The sequence below is a fragment of the Chelonia mydas genome, chromosome 11, assembly GCF_015237465.2.
Source record: "Chelonia mydas isolate rCheMyd1 chromosome 11, rCheMyd1.pri.v2, whole genome shotgun sequence".
Lineage (NCBI taxonomy): Eukaryota > Metazoa > Chordata > Testudines > Cheloniidae > Chelonia > Chelonia mydas.
In genome coordinates, this window is record NC_051251.2 from 16740229 (window position 1) to 16764244 (window position 24016).

The 24016-nt window shown below is 39.9% G+C and overlaps 1 protein-coding gene across 1 annotated transcript in view; it reads right to left on the bottom strand.

Annotated features, from left to right (window-relative positions):
• Positions 1-23791, bottom strand: part of ACTR3 (actin related protein 3) — a 51183-nt gene extending 27392 nt beyond the window's left edge. Inside the window, exon 1 of the mRNA XM_007060872.4 lies at positions 23420-23791. Coding sequence (XP_007060934.1) covers positions 23420-23463 — 44 coding nt within the window. The 5' untranslated portion in view covers positions 23464-23791. The remainder of the gene's footprint in view (positions 1-23419) is intronic.
• Between the last annotated feature and the right edge of the window lie 225 nt (positions 23792-24016).

Consider the following 24016-nt stretch of genomic DNA (forward strand, 5'->3'; position numbering starts at 1 on the left):
AGAGTTAAATAGTTTTATATCAAACTCAGCAGATTCTAAGAAAAACAAAAAGTAAGTTGTTGCAGATAGCAACATGCTGCTTAGTAGTTTTGTGGTGTAGGAAACAGTCCAGTATACACACACACACACACTCTGAAAACTGAAAGAAAAATATAGCCAGATGAAAGATGTATTTTCAATAAAAAGGCTGCATTCAAAGCATACAGATCAGCAGATCTAAAAATACACAATGCTTATTCAGCTAGAACACAGCAGCCTGACTCCTAAAAATAAAAATAAAGTGTTGGGGTTTTGGTTTTTTTAGTTGTTAGAACAGAAACATTCATTCTACTTTGGTCTCTGAGGGCATATCTACCCTACAGCTGCTACATGTACAGAGCTGCAGTTATGCTCCTGCAGCAAGGTAGTGTAGATGCTTCCTACATTGATGGAAAGGGTTTTTCCCATTGATTTAGTAAATCCATCTCTCCAAGAGACAGTAGGTAGGTCGATAGAAAAATGTTTCTGTTGACCTACTCACATCTACTCTGGGGTTAGGCTGACCTGACTATTGCACTCAAAAGTGCAAAAACAGGCCTGTTATCAGCTGTACTACCAATGTAGTCTCTCAAAGTGAGGATTCACCTTTAACAAACTAGACTAGACTTACAGATACTATTCCGTAAGCTAACATGGAGTGGTCAAAAATTGAGACATCGGAGAGGAGGGGAAGGTAGAAAAGTGAGGAAGAAAAGAGAAAAAACCAGGGGAAAAAAGTCATAATGAATACATTTTTAATGATTACTTTTTATATAACTTATAGCACCCTCTAGCTTTGCATATCTATTTTTCAAATTTACCAGATCTACTCATCCAATGCTGATGTTAAAATTGAAAGATTCTACTCACTAAAAAAAAAAAAAAAGTGACGCCTTAAGCAAACTGGATTTTACAAATTCCCTAGTGCCACTCATGTAAACCAAGATGTGTCTGACTAATGTATGAATCAATGAAGTATGAGACACAGCCTGTCTTCAATCCTATTTGCACTAGTAATTGAGTCCCTTTCTCCATTACTGAAAAGATCCCAATATAAGAAAGATTGCAGAAGAGACTACTGATATAGCACCACTGATTACAGATTACACCCTAAAGTACTTTCTATAAATTTGAAAAACCTTATTAGATTTGGAGACCTCTCTCAGTCAGGAGTGACTTACAGGGAGGAAGGTGGGCACTTTGAGTTCTCTTCCCCTAACTTTCCCAAACAGAATTCTGTACTACTAATAGCATATTACACATTGCTCCAATCAAGTTATATTGTTCTATAACATTCTTCTAAGATGCCACAGTACCAAATCCACACACATGAATGTAAAACATAATAGGGAGGTAGATCACCTTGTATGACCTGAATTACAGAACACTATTATTAATGGTTTTCAAGTTTCTAGAAGGGAAAAATAATCTTATGATCCTCTTTGGTCAAGCTGTCATTAAGATAGTTTTCTCCAAATTCAGCTACCTATTATTAAATGTTCTTGTTGACCTACTTATTTTTCTTCATTAGAAGAAGGGAAAAATACTAAGATCATTCCTGTGAAAGACAAGATCGGTGAGGTAATATCTTTCATTGGACCAACTTCTGTTGGTGAGACAGACAAGTTTTCAAGCTTACACAGAGCTCTTCTTCAGGTCTGGGAAATGAAGACCTTGTCTACACTAGGATTTACTTCAGAATAAATTTCATCACTTAGGGTGTGAATAATCCACACCAGAGTTACACCAACCTAAGCGCCAGTGTAGACAGTGCTATGTCAGTGGGAGAACTGCCTCTTGTGGGAGGTGGAGTAACTATGCCAACGGGAGAGCTCTCTCCCATCAGCTTAGAACTTCCTCACCAGAAGCGCTACAGTGGCGCATCTGCATTGGTGAAGCTAGACCACTGTAGCACTTCTAGTGTAGATGCAGCATAACTCAAACTGTCACTGCTAAACATAAGATTTGACACGCTTGTTTACGGTAAGTAGTTAACACATTTCAAGGGACTATTCAAGGTGAAGTGGCCAATTAACACCCGTCCAGTCATAGGGAAGAAAGAGGGTGGGGAGTTGTTAGTGGGTTAGATAGTTGTAACAAGCCATAAATCCAGTATCTCTATTCAGTGTATGGGCTTGTCTACTCTGGCAACTTACAGCGCTCCAACTTTCTCGCTCAGGGGTGTAAAAAAAAAAAACCAAGCCACTCCCCTGAGCGTAGCAAGTTTCAGTGCTGTAAAGCGCTAGTGTAAACAGTGCACCAGCGCTGGTAGCTGCGCCTCTCGTTGAGGTGGTTTTTTTTAAGAGAGCTGGGAGAGCTCTCTCCTAGTGCTGCGCTGCGACCACACAAGCCACATTAAAGCGCTCCCGTGGCAGCGCTTTAGTGTTGCCAGCGTAGACTAGCCCTAAGATTTTTAGGGTCTAGCAAAATTATGAATTTAAGCTCACAGGATCATCTTTTAAGGTGTTGTGCACCTTTCCTTTGAGGATGAGGACTGAGAGGTCAGGTATAGAATGATCGCTTTGTGAAAAGCATTCACCCACAGGTGATATGGTGTTTTTGTCTTTTATCATTTTCCTGTGTGAATTCACTTGAGAATTGTAGTGATTGTCTGGTTTCACCCAGTTGCTATTGGGGCATTTAGCGCACTGGATGAGGAACACTACAGGTTGTGACAGGCACGTGTAGACCCATGGATCTTGAAAAGTGTGTTGTGCAGGATAACTGTAGCAATGGAGATTTGTCTGTGGATTTTGCATCTATTGTTGTGGCAGGGTCTTGTACCACTTCGAGTTGGTGTATCCTGGTCTGTAGGGAGCTTGCAAGCTTGTCTTTTTCACCAACAGAAGTTCACCCAATAAAAGATACCTCACCCATCTTGTCTCTCCAACATCCTGGGACCAACATGGCTACAACAACACTGCATGCAACAATTGTTCCTATCTGGTAATCAGAATCTTAGCATTTACTTAAAACAGCTAACATTACCCAAATTCAGTAGGGAGCTGCTACTTACAAAATAATAATTCAGCCATCACTACTCCAGGATGTGATTATGTAAATCTGGCTAGGCAAGTGGAGTAAAAATGTTCTTGGCATACTATATACAAATATTAAGCAAAGCCACAGCGCGTAGATACTAACATGAGTAACTACAGATCAAACAGAAAAAGAGTACTTGTGGCACCGTAGAGACTAACAAATTTATTTGAGCATAAGCTTTCGTGAGCTACAGCTCACTCCATCGGATGCATGCAATGGAAAATACAGTGGGGAGATTTTATATACACAGAGAACATGAAAGAATGGGTGTTACCATACACACTGTAACACGAGTGATCAGGTAAGGTGTGCTATTACCAGCAGGAGAGAGAGAACAAAAACAAAAACAAAAAACAAAAAAACAAAAAAAATCCCTCAGTCTGGACCAGTCCACACAGGAGATCCATTTCCTGGACACTACAGTGCTAATAAGTGATGGTCACAAACACCACCCTATACCAGAAACCTACTGACCGCTATACTGACTTACACGCCTCCAGCTTTCATCCAGACTACACCATTGTCTACAGCCGAAATCTACGATACAACCGCATTTGCTCCAACCCCTCAGACAGAAGCAAACAAACACTTACAAGATCTCTATCAAGCATTCTTACAACTACAATACCCACCAGCTGAAGTGAAGAAACAGACAAAGCCAGAAGGGTACCCAGAAGTCACCTACTACAGGACAGGCCCAACAAAGAAAATAACAGAACGCCACTAGCCATCACCTTCAGCCCCCAACTAAAACCTCTCCAACGCATCCTCAAGGATCTACAACCTGTCCTGAAGGATGACCCATCACTCTCACAGATCTTGGGACACAGGCCAGTCCTTGCTTACAGACAGCCCCCCAACCTGAAGCAAATACTCACCAGCAACCACACACCACACAACAAAAACACTAACCCAGGAACCTATCCTTGCAACAAAGCCTGTTGCCAACTGTGTCCACATATCTATTCAGGGGACACCATCATAGGGCCTAATCACATCAGCCACACTATCAGAGGCTCGTTCACCTGCACATCTACCAATGTGATATATGCCATCATGTGCCAGCAATGCCCCTCTGCCATGTACACTGGCCAAACTGGACAGTCTCTACGTAAAAGAATAAATGGACACAAATCAGACATCAAGAATTATAACATTCAAAAACCAGTCGGAGAACACTTCAATCTCTCCAGTCACTCGATTACAGACCTAAAAGTCGCAATTCTTCAACAAAAAAACTTCAAAACCAGACTCCAACGAGAGACTGCTGAATTGGAATGAATTTGCAAACTGGACACCATTATAGTAGGCTTGAATAAAGACTGGGAATGGATGTGTCATTACACAAAGTAAAACTATTTCCCCATGTTTATTTCCTCCACCACCACCGTTCCTCACACATTCTTGTTCTTGTCAACTGCTGGAAATGGCCCACCTTGATCACTACAAAAGGGGTTTCTTTTCTTCTTTTTTTTCCCCCCCCAGTTTCTTCTTTTTCTTTCTTTCTTCTTCTCCTCTCTCCTGCTGGTAATAGCTCACCTTACCTGATCATTCTTGTTACAGTGTGCATGGTAACACCCATTGTTTCATGTTCTCTGTGTATATAAAATCTCCCCACTGTATTTTCCACTGCATGCATCCGATGAAGTGAGCTGTAGCTCTCGAAAGCTTATGCTCAAATAAATTTGTTAGTCTCTAAGGTGCCACAAGTACTCCTTTTCTTTTTGCGGATACAGACTAACACGGCTGCTACTCTAAATACAGATCAAATATTTGATCTTCTCAGGTATTATCAGAAATAAATCCCCATGCCAATATAGACTTTACTCCAAAGTATTACCCAATTCCAAACGATAACTGAAAGTAAATGGAAGACAGTATCCTCCTTTTAGCCTATGAACTACTGAACAACCACTTAAAATCATTAACAATTACTAAACAAGTTACCATTATTATATGCCATGACCAATGTGGGAGTGCTTAGTAATAAATACTGATCTGTCCCCCCAAATGTTTTAGGTGTAGGATTTCTGATATTATTGGAATGTCAGGGAGAGTAGAGATTTCAGCACATGTCCCCTCAGTCACAAGATTTGCAACTGAAAACCACGAAGCCTGAATAGGTCTAGCTACCAAATAAGGAAGCAAACATCACAGCAACATTCTCTCAAATGGCCTGACTAGCCAAGTGGAAAAAAACAGTGAGACAAAAGGAAGACTTCACACCTAGGCCCTGTAATAGAAGCCACTGAGAAAATGGTAACTGGGCTCAGAAATACACTGCAATAAAACACCCACTGCTGGCCCACGTCAGCTGACTCAAGCTTGCGAGGCTAAAAATTGTAATGTAGACATTCAGAGCCTGGTCTCCAGTCTGAGCCCAAATATCTATGTTTATAGTTCTGCAAGCCTGAATCAGCGGACGTAGGGCAGCCACAGTTTTATTGCGCTAACAGGGAGTGTGGTTTCCACTGCAGTTAAACCAGTTAATATAGTCTGGGTGGAATATCCCCACTACAAAACTGCTACCTGTGTCAGACTTACATAACTGCATCCAGTGGTGCTGTACTAGTCTGTACGCTGGGATGGAATTCTGATGAGATATCCCATAGTTCTTAGCGGTGCAAGAAACTGGGCTGCTCTATGAATTCATTTGCAGGGTGCTCTCTCACACCTAGCATGGTGGTGCTGTCTGTGGCAGTGACACGAGAACAATATTTCATGTACATAACTTCCAAATGGAGTTACTCATTATTAATGCAGACAATTCTGAAGAAAAAAAGTAAACATTTGGCAACAAGAACTTTTAATGCGAATGTCATTAAGGATTTCAATCTGCAAGCCAAGTGATTTGTGGCACACCTGACTTATATACACCTTTCAGTTTCTTTCCTGTCCACTAAACATAAAAATGTTCTTTTGGGTGTATTCTCCCAAATTATGGGTCCTACTTATATCACACCAGCAGAAGATTGGTGTCAGCTTCCAGGTAGCACGAGAAGAGAATTTATTGGATGACACCTCTGTTCAAATGCTGTAGAAGCACAGCAGAAATGGAGCAGGCAAATCTCGGGTTAAATGCTGAGGCAGCACAGGTGATTCCCAGTGTAGAGTAAGAGAGGCAGACAAAGCGCAGCTCAGGGGGAACTGGAGGCTAGGATTGCAGGACTCATAGCACCTGGGTTTAATTAGCCTAACTCTTCACTCTCACTGCAAAGTAGGCGAGCTGCCAGCCTGGGTTGAAGCAAAAACTGACCCCAGCCAATGTCCTTAAACTGTGCTTGAGACTCCCTCAAGCCCCAGCTAGAGGGTTTTCCTGCATGGATGGAAGCAGGGTTAGGCTGAAGCCTGACCTAACCCGGCAGCGAAGACATAACCAGGGAGGCTCTGAGAAAAGGAGTTTCAATCAGAGGAGGGAATGGATGAGGGGACACACTCTGGAAGGAAAACTGAGACCAGGCTGGGTCCCAAGAACCACCGAGTTCCTGAAAAGAATACAAGTTGCGTCTTTTCTTTTCCTTTAACTCAAGAGAGGAGAGAGAGTATTGAGAAATTCAACCCAAAGACAGGTAAGGGTGGTAGTGACAACGGAGGCCTGGCAAGCCTACCTCACTAGCAACTCAAGCTGTGAGAAAGCAGATAAGTTTATGAAATGTTCCAATTCCATAGAATGATAAAAGCTAAAAACCACAATGCTGCCTGAGCAAAAGAAGGGGAAGGAGTGAGCTTCAACAAAATGGCGGCTACCTCCACCATCTCCAGGGACCCTGAGATCAACTGTGACACCACTATGACTGTCATCCTGATCCTGAGACATATCCTGACCAGACTGGTCCAAGAAGAGGAATCCAGATGACAATGCCACCTCCACTACCTCTAGCTAAATCCTGAACTCCATCTGGGGCGTGAGACTTTGTTGTCTCGTCCTGTTTCCCTACCCAGTGTCTTTTCCTTCCCCACCTTATTTCTTTTCCCTCTCTTTTTTTCTTCTTCTTTTTTAAATAAGAGTCTGGCTTAGCCAGCCAAGACTGTATATTCTGCAACACTGTTGTAAGGCTCCGACCAAAGAGTCATCTAAAAGCAAAACTCTTAATAGCCAAATGCTGCAAATGTTTGCCAGGTCTCAGAGTGGCAGATACTGAGACCAGATGCCACGTCCGCATTTCTTCAACAGTGAGGTTGCAAGTGAAAGTCAACTCCAGAGACAGAAGTGCTTTTTTAAATCTGAGTAGTTGTTCTCTCTCTCCCCTTAGGTATGTCATATCCAGGAAACGGGATCAGACTTTAAAATGGCAGCAATAACTGCTCCAGCCCATCTCACCTAACTTTTTTCTCCAAAAAGGACAGTTATCATCTAAGACCATCAAACAAGGGGGTTCTTTCTAAAAACTCTCCCCAGCTAGAGTGAAAGGGAACAAAAGGATGTTGTTAAAATGACAAACTGTACTTAACACTTAACATTTCAGATGCTTTAACTGTTTTTCCTTCTTGTCTGTATCTTTATTAAAATATTAAAAAAGATTTTCAATAACATGTTTGTCATGGTATTAAGCATGCTAGAGGTCTCTGCATAACAAACCCCAAACCTTGTTTAAAACTGTTCCATGTTGGGCAGTTTCAGGGTCATGTTAAACACCTTTAACTCTTTGGGCCCATATATTCCATCTAAATTAATACAACACAGCACTAGACCTAACACCTCAGGGGTGTACTCAGAGAGACCAGAATTGGGACACAGGTCCAATCAGCCATGTAACTGTGACATATGCAAATAGGACATCTTCAAAGGGGTAACAAAAACAAAGACTGCAGTTTGAAAATTTTCTTCACCACCTACTTCTCTTAGAAATCACAAGGTTTTACCACGACAAGACCAATTGTTCATAAGCGATACGGTAAGTGAATAATTAAAATTAAAGCTGCATATTTTGGATTAAGCGCAGGAGGGAAAGGAACAGAGAATAAAACTGAAGCAATGCCTCATAATTGCATGAAACAGTGAATAATCTGTGTAACTTGCTGCCTCCTACACATGAATTGTCTGCATTACTGTGGCCTGCAGAACATTCTCTCCCTTCCCTTCAAGTGATATCTCTGATACAGAGGTTGTCAATTTCCGCCTTCCTTTTTTCTCAGTCAGGACACAGCTTCCACTCTCCTTTGGATACCAGTCCATCTAGCAACATTTCTAATGTAGGTGGTTCTCTTTCTTCCTCTTCCTGGTTTGCCTGCAATCTTGTCTGATAGTATGAGTACTGAAACTGAGTCACTCTGTGATAAGTGAACAATATGTCCAAAAAGATGATATTCTTTTACACAGGGTCTCTAATAATTGTGCTCTTTTTAAATTCATCCTTCTCATCACCTCATCATTCATCATTTTGTTGATCCAGCTAATTTTTAACGTTCTTCTGTAACATCACAACTCAAAACCTCCGAGTTGCGTCTGTGTCCTTTTTAAGAGCCCAGTTTCCACATCTGTACAGCAGGGGTGACCAAATGTAGCACATCAGCAATCTAGTGCGGATATGCAGTTTTAACTTTTGGACTACACGGAAGTCTTTGTATGTTACTGAATACATTTTAGGTAAGCTGTATCCTGATCTTGATTTTTTTTTTTTTTTAATCGCATCTTCTGTCTGATGTTATTAGACCCCCCAAGTAGGGGAAACTATTCACTTGTTCCACAACAAAGTAGGAACTGAAGACAAACAGTAAAATGAAAAAAAGAGTGCCATTCAATTACATCACATGAAAGCAGACAAGTAAATATAAAATTTGTCAATAAGTGCTTGTATACAAATGCTATAATTTTAAGTACTATGATAAGTGAACTTGAGTGTGTGATAGTAAATGAGGATATTGATATAACAGGCATCACAGAGACTTGATGAAATGATGATGATGATAACGATAATAATCAATGGGACATGATAATACCAGAGGAACAAAATATATAGGAATGACAAAGTAGCTTGCGCTGGTGGGGAAGTGGCATATATATTTGAAAGAAAGCAGGTGGTCAAAAAAAGTAAAAATCTCAAATGACAAACTGTATCAGAGAATCTCAATGAATAAAAATTCCATGTTTGAATAAGGGTATAGATAGTAGGAATATACTACCAAGCAGCTGACCATGACGACGACAGTGATTGTGAAATGCTCAGGGAGATTAAAGAGGCTACAAAAACAGAAAAGTAAATACTAATGAAGGATTTCAACGATCCCATATTGGCTGGGTACATGTCACCTGAGGATGGGATGCCGAGAATTTCTAGACACCATTAATGACTGCTTCTTGGAGCAGCTAGTCCTGAAACTCAAAAGGGGAGAGGCAATTCTTGATTCAGTTCTAAGCGGAGCACAGGATCTGGTCTAAGAGGTGAATATAGCTGAACCACTCAGTAACAGCAGCCATAATATAATTAAATTCAACATCCTTGTAAGTGGGGAAAATACCAAAGAAACCCACCACAGTGGCATTTAACTACAAAAAGGGGAACTATAAAAAAAAAAGATGAAGTTTGTTTCTTTTAACTTCTATTTAACTATCACAAGAGCAAAATGCTTTCACACTGCATGGAAACTATTTAAAAACCACCACAATAGAGGCTCAAACTAAATGTATACCCCAAAAAGTAAGAGAACCAAAAACACGCTACCATGGCTAAACAGCACAGTAAGAGAGGCAGTTAGAGGCAAAAGGCATCCTTTAGAAGGCATATCCTACTGAAGAAAATAGAAAGGAGCATAAACTCTGGCAAGTCAAATGCAAAAATGTCATTAGGAAGGCCAAAAAAGAATCTGAAGAGCAACTAGCAAGACATTAACTGCAGATTTTTTTTTTTTTTTTTTTTTTAAGTATATCAGAAGCAGGAAGCCTGCTAAACAATCAGTTGAGTCAATGGATGATAGTGGTGCTAAAGGAGTACTCAAGGAAGATAAGGCCATTGCAGACAAGCTAAATGAATTCTTAGCATTGGTCTTCACTGCACAGGATGTGAGTGAGATTCCCACACTTGAGCCATTCTTTTTAGATAACAGATCTGAGGAACCGTTCTGGATTGAGATGTCAACAGATGTGATTTTGGAACAAACTGATAAATTAAACAGTAATAAGTCACCGGGATCAGAGAGTATTCACCAAAGAGTTCTGAAGGAACTCATTTGAAATTACAGAAGTACTAACTGTAGTATATAACCTATCACTTAAATCAGTCTCTGTACCAGATGACTGGCAGATAGCTAATGTGAAGTTGAATTTTTAAAAAGGTTCCAGAGACAATCCAATTGCAGGCCAGAAAGCCTGTCTTCAGTACCAGGTAAACTGACTGAAACAATAGTAAAGAACAGAATTATCAGTCACACACATGAAACAATACGTTGGGGAAGAATCAACATGGCTTTTGTAAAAGAATATCACGCTTAACCAATCTATTAAAATTCTTTGAGGGTGTCAACAAACTTGTGGACAAGAGTGATCCAGTTAATATAGTCTACTTGGACTTTCAGAAAGTCTCTGACAAGGCCCCTCACTAAAGGTTCTTAAGCAAAGTAAGCAGTCAAAGGATAAGAGGGAAGGTCTTCTTATGGATCAGTAACTGATTAAAAGATAGGAAATGAAGACTAGGACTAAACGGTCAGTTTTCACTGTGGAGAGAGATAAATAGTGGGATCCCCCAAGGTTCTGTACTCGGACCAGTACTGTTCAACATAGTCATAAACAATCTGGAAAAAGGGGTAAACAGTGAGGTGGCAAAGTTTGCAAATGATACTAAATTACTCAAGATAGTTAAGTCCAAAGCTGACTGTGACAATTACAAAAGGATCTCACAAAATTGGGTGGATGGGAAACAAAATGATAGATGAAACTCCATGTTAACAAATGCAAAGAAACGCAGACTGGAAAACATAATCCCAACTATACATACTAAATGATGCAGTCTAGTTAGCTGTTATCACTCAAGAATAATCTTGGAGTCCTCTGAAAACATTTACTCAATGTGTAGCAACAACAGAAAGAAAAAAAAAGTGCTAACAATGTTAGGAACCATCTATCCCTTTACTAATAAGACAGAAAATATCATAATGCACGCTATATAAAGCCATGATATGCCCACACATTGAAACCTGTGTGCAGTTCTGGTCATTTCATCTCAAAAAAAGATACATTAGAATTGGAAAAGGTACAGAGAAAGGCAACAAAAGTGATCGGGGTATGGAACAGCTTCCATTTGAGATATTAAGAAGAATGGGACTGTTCATCTTAGACAAGAGATAACTAAAAGGGGGGGAAGAGAATACGAGAGAGGTCTATAAAATCATGAATAGCATGAAGAAAGCAAATAAGCAAGTATTATTTATCTCCAAGAACCAGGGATCACCTAATGAAATGAATAGGCAGCAGATTTAAAACAGACATGAGGAAGTACTTCTTCATACAGTCAACCTGTGGAATTTGTTGCCATGCGATGATGTGACAGCCGGAAGTATAAGTGCATTCAAAAAAGAATTAGATAACTTCATGGAGGATAGCTCCATCAATAGCTTTTAGCCAAGATGATCAGGGATGCAACCTCATGCTCTGGATGTCCCTAAGCCTCTGACTGCCAGAAACTGGGACTGGATGACAGGATGGATCACTCAATAATTGCTCTGTTCTGTTTATTCCCTCAGAAGCATCTGGCACTGGACACGGTCAGAAGAAAAGTTACTGTGCTAGATGGACCATTGGTCTGACCAAGTTGGGCCATTTTTATGTTATGTTCTTAACTTGAGCATTGAGGTATTGGTGTTGCCTACCTTGTGTGCTATTGTTTACTTAGCATACTTTTTGTCTTTCTAATGTTGATCACCATTCCGTATTTCTTGCTGGCACTGTTCACAGCAATAAGCATGTTCTCAAGTTCTTCCCTTGTGAAAGAGATGGGTAAACTAGGTCATTGGCATATCTAATGTTGTTGATATATATGCCATTGACCGATATGCCCTGGCTGGTGTCTTCAAAACTTTCCCGCATTATATCTTCTACATATATATTAAATAGCTGTGGAGTAGGATGTAACCGTGGGGTAACGCCTTTTGTGATGCTGCCGTACTCAGATATTTCACAGTTCATTTGGATTGCTGCTTTCTCTCCTCATTACAGGTTTTGGGGGTGGGGTTTTTTGTGTTTTTTTATGGACAAATTGTAGGTCTTGAGTCAATATTGCATTCTGTAGACCATTACCTCCACTATTTAAAATCCCTTTCAAAAAAAAAAACAAAACTTTACTTCTTCCATAATATCTAGAATAAAATTTACTATTTTGTATTTTTATCTATAGATAATTAATTTTTAAAAATGAGGGAAAAGTAACTTCAAGTACTACTCTACTCGAATGCCCCTTCCAAATTGTACCTTATTTAAGTATGTCTCCCTAGCTCTGTTTGACACATTGACACAAATAATGAAACTAACTATTCAGAAAGTTTCAGAGTAGCAGCCGTGTTAGTCTGTATTTGCAAAAAGAAAAGGAGGACGTTCTTGTCAACTGCTGGAAATGTCCCACCTTGATTATCACTACAAAAGGACCCCCCCCCCCCCCCAAGCTGGTAATAGCTCACCTTAAGTGATCACTCTCATTACAGTGTGTATGGTAACACCCATTGTTTCATGTTCTCTCTGTATATAAATCTCCCCACTGTATCTTCCCCTGAATGCATCCGATGAACTGAGCTGTAGCTCACGAAAGCTTATGCTCAAATAAATTTGTTAGTCTCTAAGGTGCCACAAGTCCTCCTTTTCTTTATTCAGAAAGTGCCATCAAATACACAAAACAAAATGGAGAGAAAAGTTTTCATTAACTAAAAGATTACAGGAAAAAATTTAAGAGTTACATAGAGCGATGGTAGGTACAAAATGTTAAGACAAGAGTGATTACGTAGATGTCCTTAATGACTGGTTACACAATGTAAAATGGATAAAACTAGTAAGGATATTCAAGCCAACTGGAAGTTTATAGACTAACTCCCTTGCTACTCTACATTGTTACTTTTTCCACATAGCATATATGCAAAATATTATGTGATGCACAATTTATCAGTGAATAAAATCTACTACACATTTCTACAGTCTTTCATCATTAAACTGCAGAATCACCACACTCTGGATGAAACAACATTCATTTTACAACTGAAACAATTATACTCAAATTATATCTAGTCCACACAAATGCTGCTTCTTTTTACTTCCTTTCACATACACTCTCAGTAGCAGCTTTTACAACAACAAACAGCACAAAATACATATGCTAATGTACTGTTTCATTTGTTTCAAAGTTTACAATGATGTTCAATGACCAGCAATATTTGATGTATTAAATCATCCAAAAAATGGCCCACAACTGGTCCTTTCCAGCAAGGAGACCTGGAAAATCTGCAGTCCAGTAATGTCTTATCTACAGCAGAAAATTTTGTACTAATTTTTCATCAGTTGTGCCTGGTGGTATTCTATTTAGGGTTTTCATACTGCACTCAAAGCAGTATCAGAGTTCTTTCCACAGTTAAGAAGGACATTTACAACAGTGCAAGCACTATGTGGACAGGGATCAGCTGTTTTTAAAGCATCACAAAAACTCCTTCGGCACATTACTGCTAAAAAATGAGAACATATTTAGTCTTTACATATGTATGTTGAAGTGACCACAAGAAGCGTGGACAAAGCTGTGGGACTGTTGAAGACTAATTTCAGTCTTTTATGTTGTTGCTGTATTTGAATCAATATGGAGATTCAGGACAGTTGGGAAGCCCAAGAAGAGTGTATTTTTCATTTCTCCTGAAGAAGAGAAAAGGAAAATAAATTGCAAATCCTCTCCTGTCAGACAGATTTTGTGCTACAGCTGGAGCAGATAAAAGTTGGTCAGGAAGCAGTGAAGCCTCTGGAATCCCCTCAATACTTGAATTACTGCGAAATGACACGGGAAGAAAGGGCTGTTCATAGAAGAAATTAATTAGCGTAATATCTCTTCTCAAATGTTCTTAAGAATCAGACATGGGATGATAAGTCTAGGCAAGAACTGAGACCATCAAACTAAAATTCACAATTTGCTGACAAGAAAACTTTCAGTGGGCACTGTTTCTTCAATCCAGTGCCCCGAACTTCTGTACTAGTGAAGTTCTAATTATTAGCTAGTATGGGACTGGTCTTTACCTTAAGAATTTTGATTTTTTTTTTTTTTTGGTTTGCAACTACTTTAATCATAAATGTTGGGTTTTAAATAACTTTAAATTCATAGGACTGAATTACTACTAGTCAAAAATGGAAACTTAACATTGCAACTGAAGGAAAAGCACACAATTTCAAATTATCCCAGACAAAATACTCTGAGGATGCAGACTAGAAAAACAGAGACGGTAGTCTAAAAGTGTTTCTAGACATAGGGGATGTTATGGACAGTGCAAACCAGACCACTGGACCAGGCAATTATTGCAACACTGGATATTTGAGAAGATGCTGTAGAACAGGATGTAGGAGTTTAAAAAAAAAAACCCAAAAACCAAAAATCCCATTCTTCACCTAAACAGAGACTACTGCAAATTCACTTTGGTGAATATTTTCACTGTGACAACACATACCTGCCTTAAGCCATTGATATTAAATAAGATCCTGATAAAATGTAAAGTGCAACCAGGGAGTTATAGCTGTGTAAAGAGAAAGAAAGCTACCATTTATTTTGACAATTGTCTAGGTATCTTGGAAAAGAAAGGAAAAAAAACTTCTAAACACTGATTTACATTTCAAAGTATTATTTTTTTTCTTGTATTTAATAAACAGAACTACGATTTATCCAAATTCTGCTTTTATCTGTGTCTTTCTTTCCTGAATCTGAGTAAACCTGTACAAATGAAATAGATTCTTAACACAAAACAAATCCAAAATTCAGAAACTTAACTACTCTAAAGCATTCGCTATATGGGGAAGTTCACCAAAACATTCCCATTCATTCTACTACCACCAGTTGAACCAGGGGAACCAACTGAACCACTGTGAAAACAATTAGAAGCAGCAGTGCAAGCAAACCTCCTGTGGCCAAATCCATCTTATCACAGTTTCAATTAAAATGGCAATTTTTAAAAAAATGGCACAGGCCACCAGAACCTTGTTTAAACTGGGAGCTGCAGTATAGACACTCAGCAGAACCTGTGGGAGTGTTTTGGTCAAATTTTCCCAGTGTAAACATAGCTAATGAGTCTATTGCTACCATGTTATGTCTGATGGTAGCAATAGACTTTGGTAGCTAGCTTATGAATAGTTACTATTAAGGCTGCTTGGCATCTACAACAGCATGATAAACCTGTCCAGGATCAACCTTTTTATAATAAATTCAGATATTGAACAGTGTCTTGACCAAAATTCATAGTGCCATAAAGCATTCTCCAGAGACTCCAGTCTCAAAACTCCCACCCTCTTCTGATATCTTAGGAGCTCTAAGAGCTCCTAAGATATCAGAAGAGGGTGGGAGTTTTGAGACTGGAGTCTCTGGAGGATGCTTTATGGCACTATGAATTCCAAACAAATACAAATCAAGCCCACCGATCTGAACAGTTTCTGGACAAAATGAGGATACCACAATGTTTTTTCTCACTTGATGCTGCTGTTGGTGGTATAGCACTCTCCTAAAAAAACCACCACGAGGAGTGACCTCTAACACAGTCTATGCCAAGGGTGGCCAAACCATGACTCACAAGCTGCATGTGGCTCTTTTACAGTTGAAATAAAGCTTCTTGTTGAATAGATCATATCTAGCAGCACTACACATGTCTAAAAACTGTTACCAGAATACAACACGTGGGCGGAAGAAAGTGCTTTGGGAATCTATTTGCCAGTGGCCAGAGGGAAGTTGTTCTTGGGGAAAGTAACGCTAATCAGTGTCTACTATGCTTAAGTTTTCAGTAAAATTAAAACCTATCAAATATGCCAGGCTGTCATGGTTGGTAAAATAAGTTTCCTATTGGGAACAAACAATCAGACTGCTGTCTTTGAGTCAGCACACACAGGTTTTATGTGTGGTACTACTTATGGCTTTGTTAAGCAGCAGCAGAGTGAAATTAACAACTTTCTGGTCAGTCTCACTGCTGCCATTCAGAACCCTCTAGGTAGCAATAAAAATTTTAAGAATCATGTCAATTTCATGGTGCAGCACAGAAAAACCAGAGCAGCAGGAGCCACACACTGGGGTTATTCATGGGTGATAACACAAAAATGGAGACTATAAGAGAGGGAGAGTAGCTGAGACCTGTTCCTCCTGAAGCAACCAGGAGGCTCTGGAGTTGGAAACGTAGTTTCTAGCACCCCGGGGGGGGGGGGGGGGGGGGGAAGAGAAGGGGAGACATGGTGGGGGAAGAGAGGGAGGATAGAACTCCAAATTAAGATACCTATATTTTGAAGCAGATATTTGTGTGAACACAAACTGTACCTATCCAATTCTTTGGGTGTCTCTGATAATCAAGATATGCTTATGGATAAAATTAGTTATTTTCCCCAAACTGGATAAAAATGATTTCCTTAATTTTATATTTCACATATTAATTAAGATATGCAACAAAATTGCCAATTTTGATAAAGCAAACTAGATGTTGTGTTTTAATTCTCTGGAGCTTAAAAAGTTCAGTAGAAATACTGGAGAAAGCCATGGGTGCTTACAGTTTCTAATGCCGTTGCATTTAAGAAGAACGTTCTGTTATATTGCTGTTGTGATGGCTGTTAATATAGATTAAAAAAAAAAGGCAACAATAAAAAGATCACAATTGCTATATCAGCTAATTTTTACTCAGATTTGGGATAAAGATATACAAATGAAAGCCCAATTAAAATCAAGTTTTCCATGCTATGTCATTTCAGCACCTACCTTAAGATCAGGTCAAGCAGCCATCAGCACTATGGCAGCTACCAGAAAGGTGTCTCCTCTAACTGTTCAAACTGGCTTGGGTACCTAAATATAATTTTCTACTAAGTTAAATTCACAGGTATTCAAGGTTCGTAAAATAACTGCAGTAGTGACTTGACTCTTTAGAAATTGTATCTTTATATTTAAAAGTTAGAGCGGATGATAAGATGCCATTTAAAATTATACCATTGCTCAAAATGGGAACTTACTCAGAATCTCCTCAATTTATAGTTTGGCCATTTCTATATAAAGAAGATAATATCTGCAAATGTTATACCATAGCAGATTAACAAAGCCAAACAGAGGCATGACTACAAGCACTTATATATTACCTTACCACCCTGATCTAACTTGTAATTCTGAATCCATTTGCTTTCTATTTGTGAAACTCCTTTTAAGTAGTTATTTTTAAAATGCTAAAAATATATATCTTATTTGAATGCAGTTCTCAAAAATAAGAAATGGCACATGGCTTTGAATGTTACATTTGTATTACAAATGTAATTTGTGTTGGCATTGACAGAATGCTCCCTTTCTCCTACCACATCCTTTGGGACCTGCACATTCATTTTTGAGTGTCCTAACAGTATGCCTCTGTATTTCAACACACAAGACAGAGCTGGACATATGCTGTATTGCTAATTGGTCATTACTTTCAAATTCATCCACATAATCTACTTATCTTAAAGAAAAACATTAAAATGCACTTTATATTATAGATAATACATGTGAAAGTGTGTCCAACTAAAGGGTAAAACAAAATGCCCTAGAATTTTGGAAGAGATTTTAGCATACATGTATAAAATTTCATAACATACCACTACACAGACAAAGTCAACAAATCAGGCCCACCCCCTAGAATAGGCCAACAACCTTCCAACATCCATCAGAAGAAGCCTGAGAGAAAAGATTTGTCATCTATTAAGTTCTGAAGTCAACTAGCTAGGAGTCTGCTGGGCAGATAGAAACAGCAAATTCGAAAGTCAAGTCTTGCCCTTGAAGAAAAGCCTGCTGTTGGCCCCCAGACACACAAGACTACCCCCCACTGACTTCTGCTTTTGTGACAGTACACAAAGGAAAATTAAGACACTTTACTCACATTGATCATAACTTGCTAAAGATTTTCCCCAAACTTTTGGGGATGTAAAATGTACAGCTATTTCACTGCATTTCTTCCATATAATGTGATGCAGGCATTCTGCCCAACGAATAAAAATGTCCAGAGCATCATATACATTTGTGCTGGTTTAACCGCTTAACGTATTAATTTAAGGAGGTAACCAAGTGGTGTTTGTTTGTCAAGAGCAGACTTGCATTAAAATACCAGTTTACATAGTCATGTTGCAACATGTTTCTACTTCAGGACAATGTTTAAATTAGAAGCAGTTGTCTTCTGAAAAAGTATCCTACTGAACTGTAGACAAAACATGTCATTAAATCTTGTCTTAATAAAAGCTAGTCTCATTTAAGATTTTATTTTTTTTATCTGACAGTAAATATACAAGGGCAGTGATATTTCTGAAATCTCTTGCAGATGCTGAACATGGAGATAAATCTAAGGCAACTCATGACAAAAAAAATAATAATAAGTATGCAACATTTTCAGAAACAAAACAATCAGAGACATTGCATCATCCAAAGAATTAAAACTGGAATCAGTCCAGTGACAGCATGCACTGTCTCTCACTCCTCACAGTCTAAGTTAGTCTACATTACGCAGCTGTAAAGTTCTAAGCACCATGCAATGACCACAAGCGGGGAAAAAAGGAGCCTCACAAGAAAGGCATCAGAATAAGACACTTCCCACACCTAAATGCTAGTTTAGAATCAAACAAAATGGAGAACCCATGTTCAGATGAGAGAGAAAAATAGAATGGTGTTCCACCATTAAAAAAAAAAGGTTCAGAGATTGGTTCAATAACATTTTCAATTTAGGAGGTATCATCTTCTTCGACTTATTCAATTATTTCTCAAAAACAATAAATATTGGCAAGATGTCATGCGTACCACCTAAAATTCTAGTAGTACTTGCTTCCCTTGGTAGCTTATATAAAGATTCCTGAACCAGGTACACATTCCAAGGCCTACTTTCAGACTAGAAACGTTTTAGAAAGGTAGTTTGTCCAAGGATAACTTGCATTTCCTGACCCTTTTTGATTAAGTAGACTTACCATGGCATTCATATAGTCTATTTCTTTTTTCTTCTTCTTCACTTTTGATAAAAAAGAAACTGCTCATACACTAAGTCAGCAGTGTCAAACAGCTGACCCATAGTCCCACCTAACTATTTATCCAGCCCGCAAGACAGATTAGATTCTCAAGCTTTCATTTTGTTAAGAAGTTAGTTTCTAGCCCTTATGGTTCTGAAAAGAAAACCTGCATTCAGATCATGTTTGGAACTGTGTCTTTCTGAACTGACAACGTGCCACTGCCCCATATTGATGATAAATAGGCCCATGAGTTAAAAGCCCATAACTGACAATTGCTGCGTTTCTTGCACCTTCCTCTAAATCATCCACATAGCATTGCACTAGACAGACCACTGGTTCTGTGTTCCTAAAAGCCAAATTTTCAACTAATTTTGGTGCCCAAGTGTACATCTCATCTGCACATTTACCACATTACCTGTGTGGTGTGGGCAACTCAGATACTAGCATGGGCAAATGGCAAAAAAAACCAAACACCAAAACAGAAGCTGAATAGTACCCCGCATAGTTTCTCTCTCATTGTATTAATATTTCTCAAGTAGCCTCAAGTAAATGTTAGTTACTACTATCAGGGCCATATTCTCCCTTGATCTTTGTGCAAGCTTTCCATCTGGCCAATGGACAATATAAAACTGATTTGACCTTCTTTTTAGAATTAGTTTGATTCTCCAATCACTTTTCTTCAACAGGAGGTTTAAATGACAGTAGCAGATTGAAAAAGCAACTGCAATGGCAGCAGCAACAGAAAAGTATAAATTACATTATTTTTGATGAACTGTGATGTGTATTTCAATGAGACACTTTTAAAAGTTGTGTCAACAGCTGGAGAGCTGTACATTTTTATGTCACAAAGTGGGCTAGGATTCACTAGGCTCTTCTAAAAGTCCATGCAGCTACTAAGTGTTCATGGTCAAAAGTTATTTTCAATCTTACAATAAAAAGTTATAAGTTTTAAAAATACTTAAAAAAAAACTTTTTTTTTTTAAAGTTTTAAAATTTTCAACTCCACCTCCAAATCTAGCACAGAGCCTATTCACACGTGAAGCATAGAGGGCACCCCTCTATCCCCACCAGAGTTACTGGCAAGCAGAAAAGCCCTTAAAATCCTGAAATGGTATTTTTCCCTTTTCCATGAATGAGTGGCTCAAGAGATTTTGCTCATGCTTCCCCCCACACACAAAAAATCAATTCTAAAAGTGGAAAATTTAACCCCAAAAGGAGAATTTTTAATATCAAAGCATATGAAAACAGGGGTTATAAAGAAAGTCTCATTGTAATCTTAACTATTAAAAAATATACTATAATTAACTAAGTTATTCTAAATAATAAAGATGATAGTTTAGTGCAGTAGTTCTCAACCGGGGGTACAAGTACGTGTGGGGGTACGCAGAGGTCTTCCAGGGGGTACATCAACTCATCTAGATATTTGTCTAGTTTTACAACAGGCTACATAAAAAGCACTAGCGAATTCAGTACAAACTAAAATCCCATACATACAATGACTTGTTTATACTGCTCTATATACTATACACTGAAATGTTAGTAAAATATTTATATTCCAAACGATTTATTTTATAGTTATATGGTAAAAATCAGAAAGTAAGCAATTTTTCAGTAACAGTGTGCTGTGACACTTTGGTATTTTTATGTCTGATTTTGCAGGCATGTAGTTTTTAAGTGAGGTGAAACTTGGGGCACACAAGACAAATCACACTCCTGAAAGGGATATAGTAGTCTGGAAAAGTTGAGATCCACTGTTTTAGTAGATATAAATGAAAACTGGTGGGAAGAGGCTCATAATTAGAATGTCAGTACAAGACTCTCTAAGTACATTTTAGTGGGGCCTACAAACACCAAAGTATCAAATAAATAGAGAAACAGAACCCTCAAGACCTGTACATGTCTTTGCTGAGTAACCACATTACTGTAATAATGACATGTTTCAGAGTAGCAGTCGTGTTAGTCTGTATTCGCAAAAAGAAAAGGAGTACTTGTGTCACCTTAGAGACTAACCAATTTATTTGAGCATAAGCTATGCATCCAATGAAGTGAGCTGTAGCTCACGAAAGCTTAAGCTCAAATAAATTGGTTAGTCTCTAAGGTGCCACAAGTACTCCTTTCTTTTTGCACTTTACTGTAATCCTTGTTCTATATATTCTCTTACTCCCTATTTAAACGTAGGCCCCAATAATAAAAAGGGATCCTTTACTCCTGTACAAAGATTGCTATAAAAAATGGAAATTCTTTGCAGGTATAAGTAATTCTCTTTACAGACTCTAGGCTTGTAAACTCTTCAGGGCAGGGGCCATGTATTCCCTTGTAGTAGGTGCTTCACTGAAACACTTCATCGTTCAAAAAAACCCAAATATGACAAAGCGCTCCCTACCTAATACATAAAATGTGATATACAAAAGGAAAGAGTACATTCACACTTCATATAAATTCAAGGTATTTATTCCTGCTGTAACTCTAAATGCAACCTTACCTATGACAGGTTTCAGAGTAGCCGTGTTAGTCTGTATTCGCAAAAAGAAAAGGAGTACTTGTGTCACCTTAGAGACTAACCAATTTATTTGAGCATAAGCTTTTGTGAGCTACAGCTGAATTCCACTGAATGCATCTGATGAAGTGAGCTGTAGCTCACGAAAGCTTATGCTCAAATAAATTGGTTAGTCTCTAAGGTGCCACAAGTACTCCTCTTCTTTTTGCAAATACAGACTGACAGGGCTGCCACTCTGAAACCTGTCACTTAACACTCTCACTTTCCCTAGAGAAGAGGGAGGAGCTAGAACCATTACAAAAAAATCTTTTGATAGATTCTACAATAAAGCCTTCTGGAATGTTTAAAAATAAATCATTCCATCTTTAAAATCATACACTAATCAGTAGTTCACAGGAGGAAAAAAAAATCCTTGCATTTCCTCAGTACACTACTACCATTAAGGATACAATAATCCTGCCAAGTTCAAACTCAGTCTTTACTTCCTACTTTTACCCACACGGTCTTGCACACAGTGGGAAGACTAGGAGCAGCAAACACAGACAACAACTGAAAGGAATTCTGAACCTCTGTCCCTTCCATCTATTTGCATTAGCTATCACTGGTACTTTCTCTCTACTCGTCATCGGGTAGTTGCTAAATACAAAATAGTTTCTAAAAAGGATTTGGTTCAGGTTTGACACTGAAAACTGCCTTATAAGGTATAAAAGCCTGAAAGCAGGAAGAGGCTTTGACAAAACTAAGGAAGTTCCGCTGCGCTTGCTCACTAGAAGAGGGGGGAGGGTTTCCCCTATAGAGAAGTAATACTGAATAAATGATTTGATCCATATATTAAAAAAGAAAACCCATGGTATTTAACAATAACCCGTGAGCTCAGAATATTTAAGCACACAATTACATGACTGAACAATAGAAATAATACTTTTTTTTTATCATTTTGCTATCCTATCTGGATTCTGAGTAGGGTCCACCCTAACCTCAGCAGCCCCTGAGCAGGAGCCTGCTTCCTGCAAGACACAGGCAGCAAGCTTGGTCTTGGGAGATTCTCAGTCAAGGGTGGGGAACACTGCTTCCTGAATGACCGAGACAGGAAGATTTCTAGAGCAGAATGAATGAGATTAGGGTAGAGAGGAGACCCTACAAAAAACACCCAAGAGGGCGAGGGGAGAATGCTCACCTTAGGGTGTGACCCTGCCCCCAGAGTCAGACTGATTTTTGGAGGGTCAGAGCAGACCCTGCCCCTGCACAGTCAGCCCAAAATAAACAGGGGGCGGGAGACGGTGCTACTTGGGCAGAGGCCCACTCCCACAGGGAGTCGGGGGGTGGGTGCTGAAGTCAGGGTGGGAGCCCGCGCCCACCCAGATCTGGGGGAGGGGGGTGCTCCTGGGGCGGGAGCCCGGGCTCACAAAGCCGTAGGAGGGAAGGAGCCGCGCGGAAAGGGGATGGTGGGGGAGAAACGGGGGGGGGAGCACTTCAACCCCTTCCCCCGCTTTCTAGCCTCCTCTCCCCGCTGACACCCCCGCCCCAGGGGGGGCTATTGTGGGGCAAGACACGTCCCTGCAGCCTCCCCACCGGGGCGGGATCCGGGGGGTGGAGGAGATACCCCACCCCCCACGGGCACCCACACGGGAGGGGGGCACCCCCCCGCCCCCGGTGCCTGGTACCAAACTGTCAGCAGCCTCCCTGCTGCCCATTCATCGCCGGCTCGCCGCCCCCGCGCTCACCCCGTGCCGCAGTCCACCACGCAAGCCGGTAGCCGCCCTGCCATCCTCCTCGCTAGAGATGGTGCTGGCCGGGGAAAGGTGGGGGGCCCTGGACTCTCCTTCTCGCCGCTCTCTCTCCACTACGGGGGAGCGAACGCGGTCACTTCCGCAACCCAGCCAGTCCCTCCCCCGCTCGCTCGCTCACAGCCCGGGCGAACCCAAGATGGCCGACTCCCTCGTCCCTCCCAGCGCAGCACGGCGAGGTGGGAGGGCGCAACAACCGAACCATTCAGTGACGTCCAATTTCTCGTCCTCGCCCATACGAGCGGGTGTGAAGTAAAGCGGGCGGGCTCCTCTCCGCCTACTTATTTTTCTTTAAAGAGCCTTGGTTTCACCATCTGATTCTTCAAGGTCCTTTTGAAGGAGGATCAATTAAAAAAAAGATCTGCCAGTTATTTGAATAAAGAGGCGGAAAGAATTATTCGCCTTCTGTTATTTGGGAAAAGACACAGGGACAATTGAGTGTTGGATGGAGGGATGAAGAGTTGCAAAGATTAAACCACAATCAACCAAGTTCCTGTAAATTGGTTGAAATAGTGGGATTGGGGAGGAGGGCTG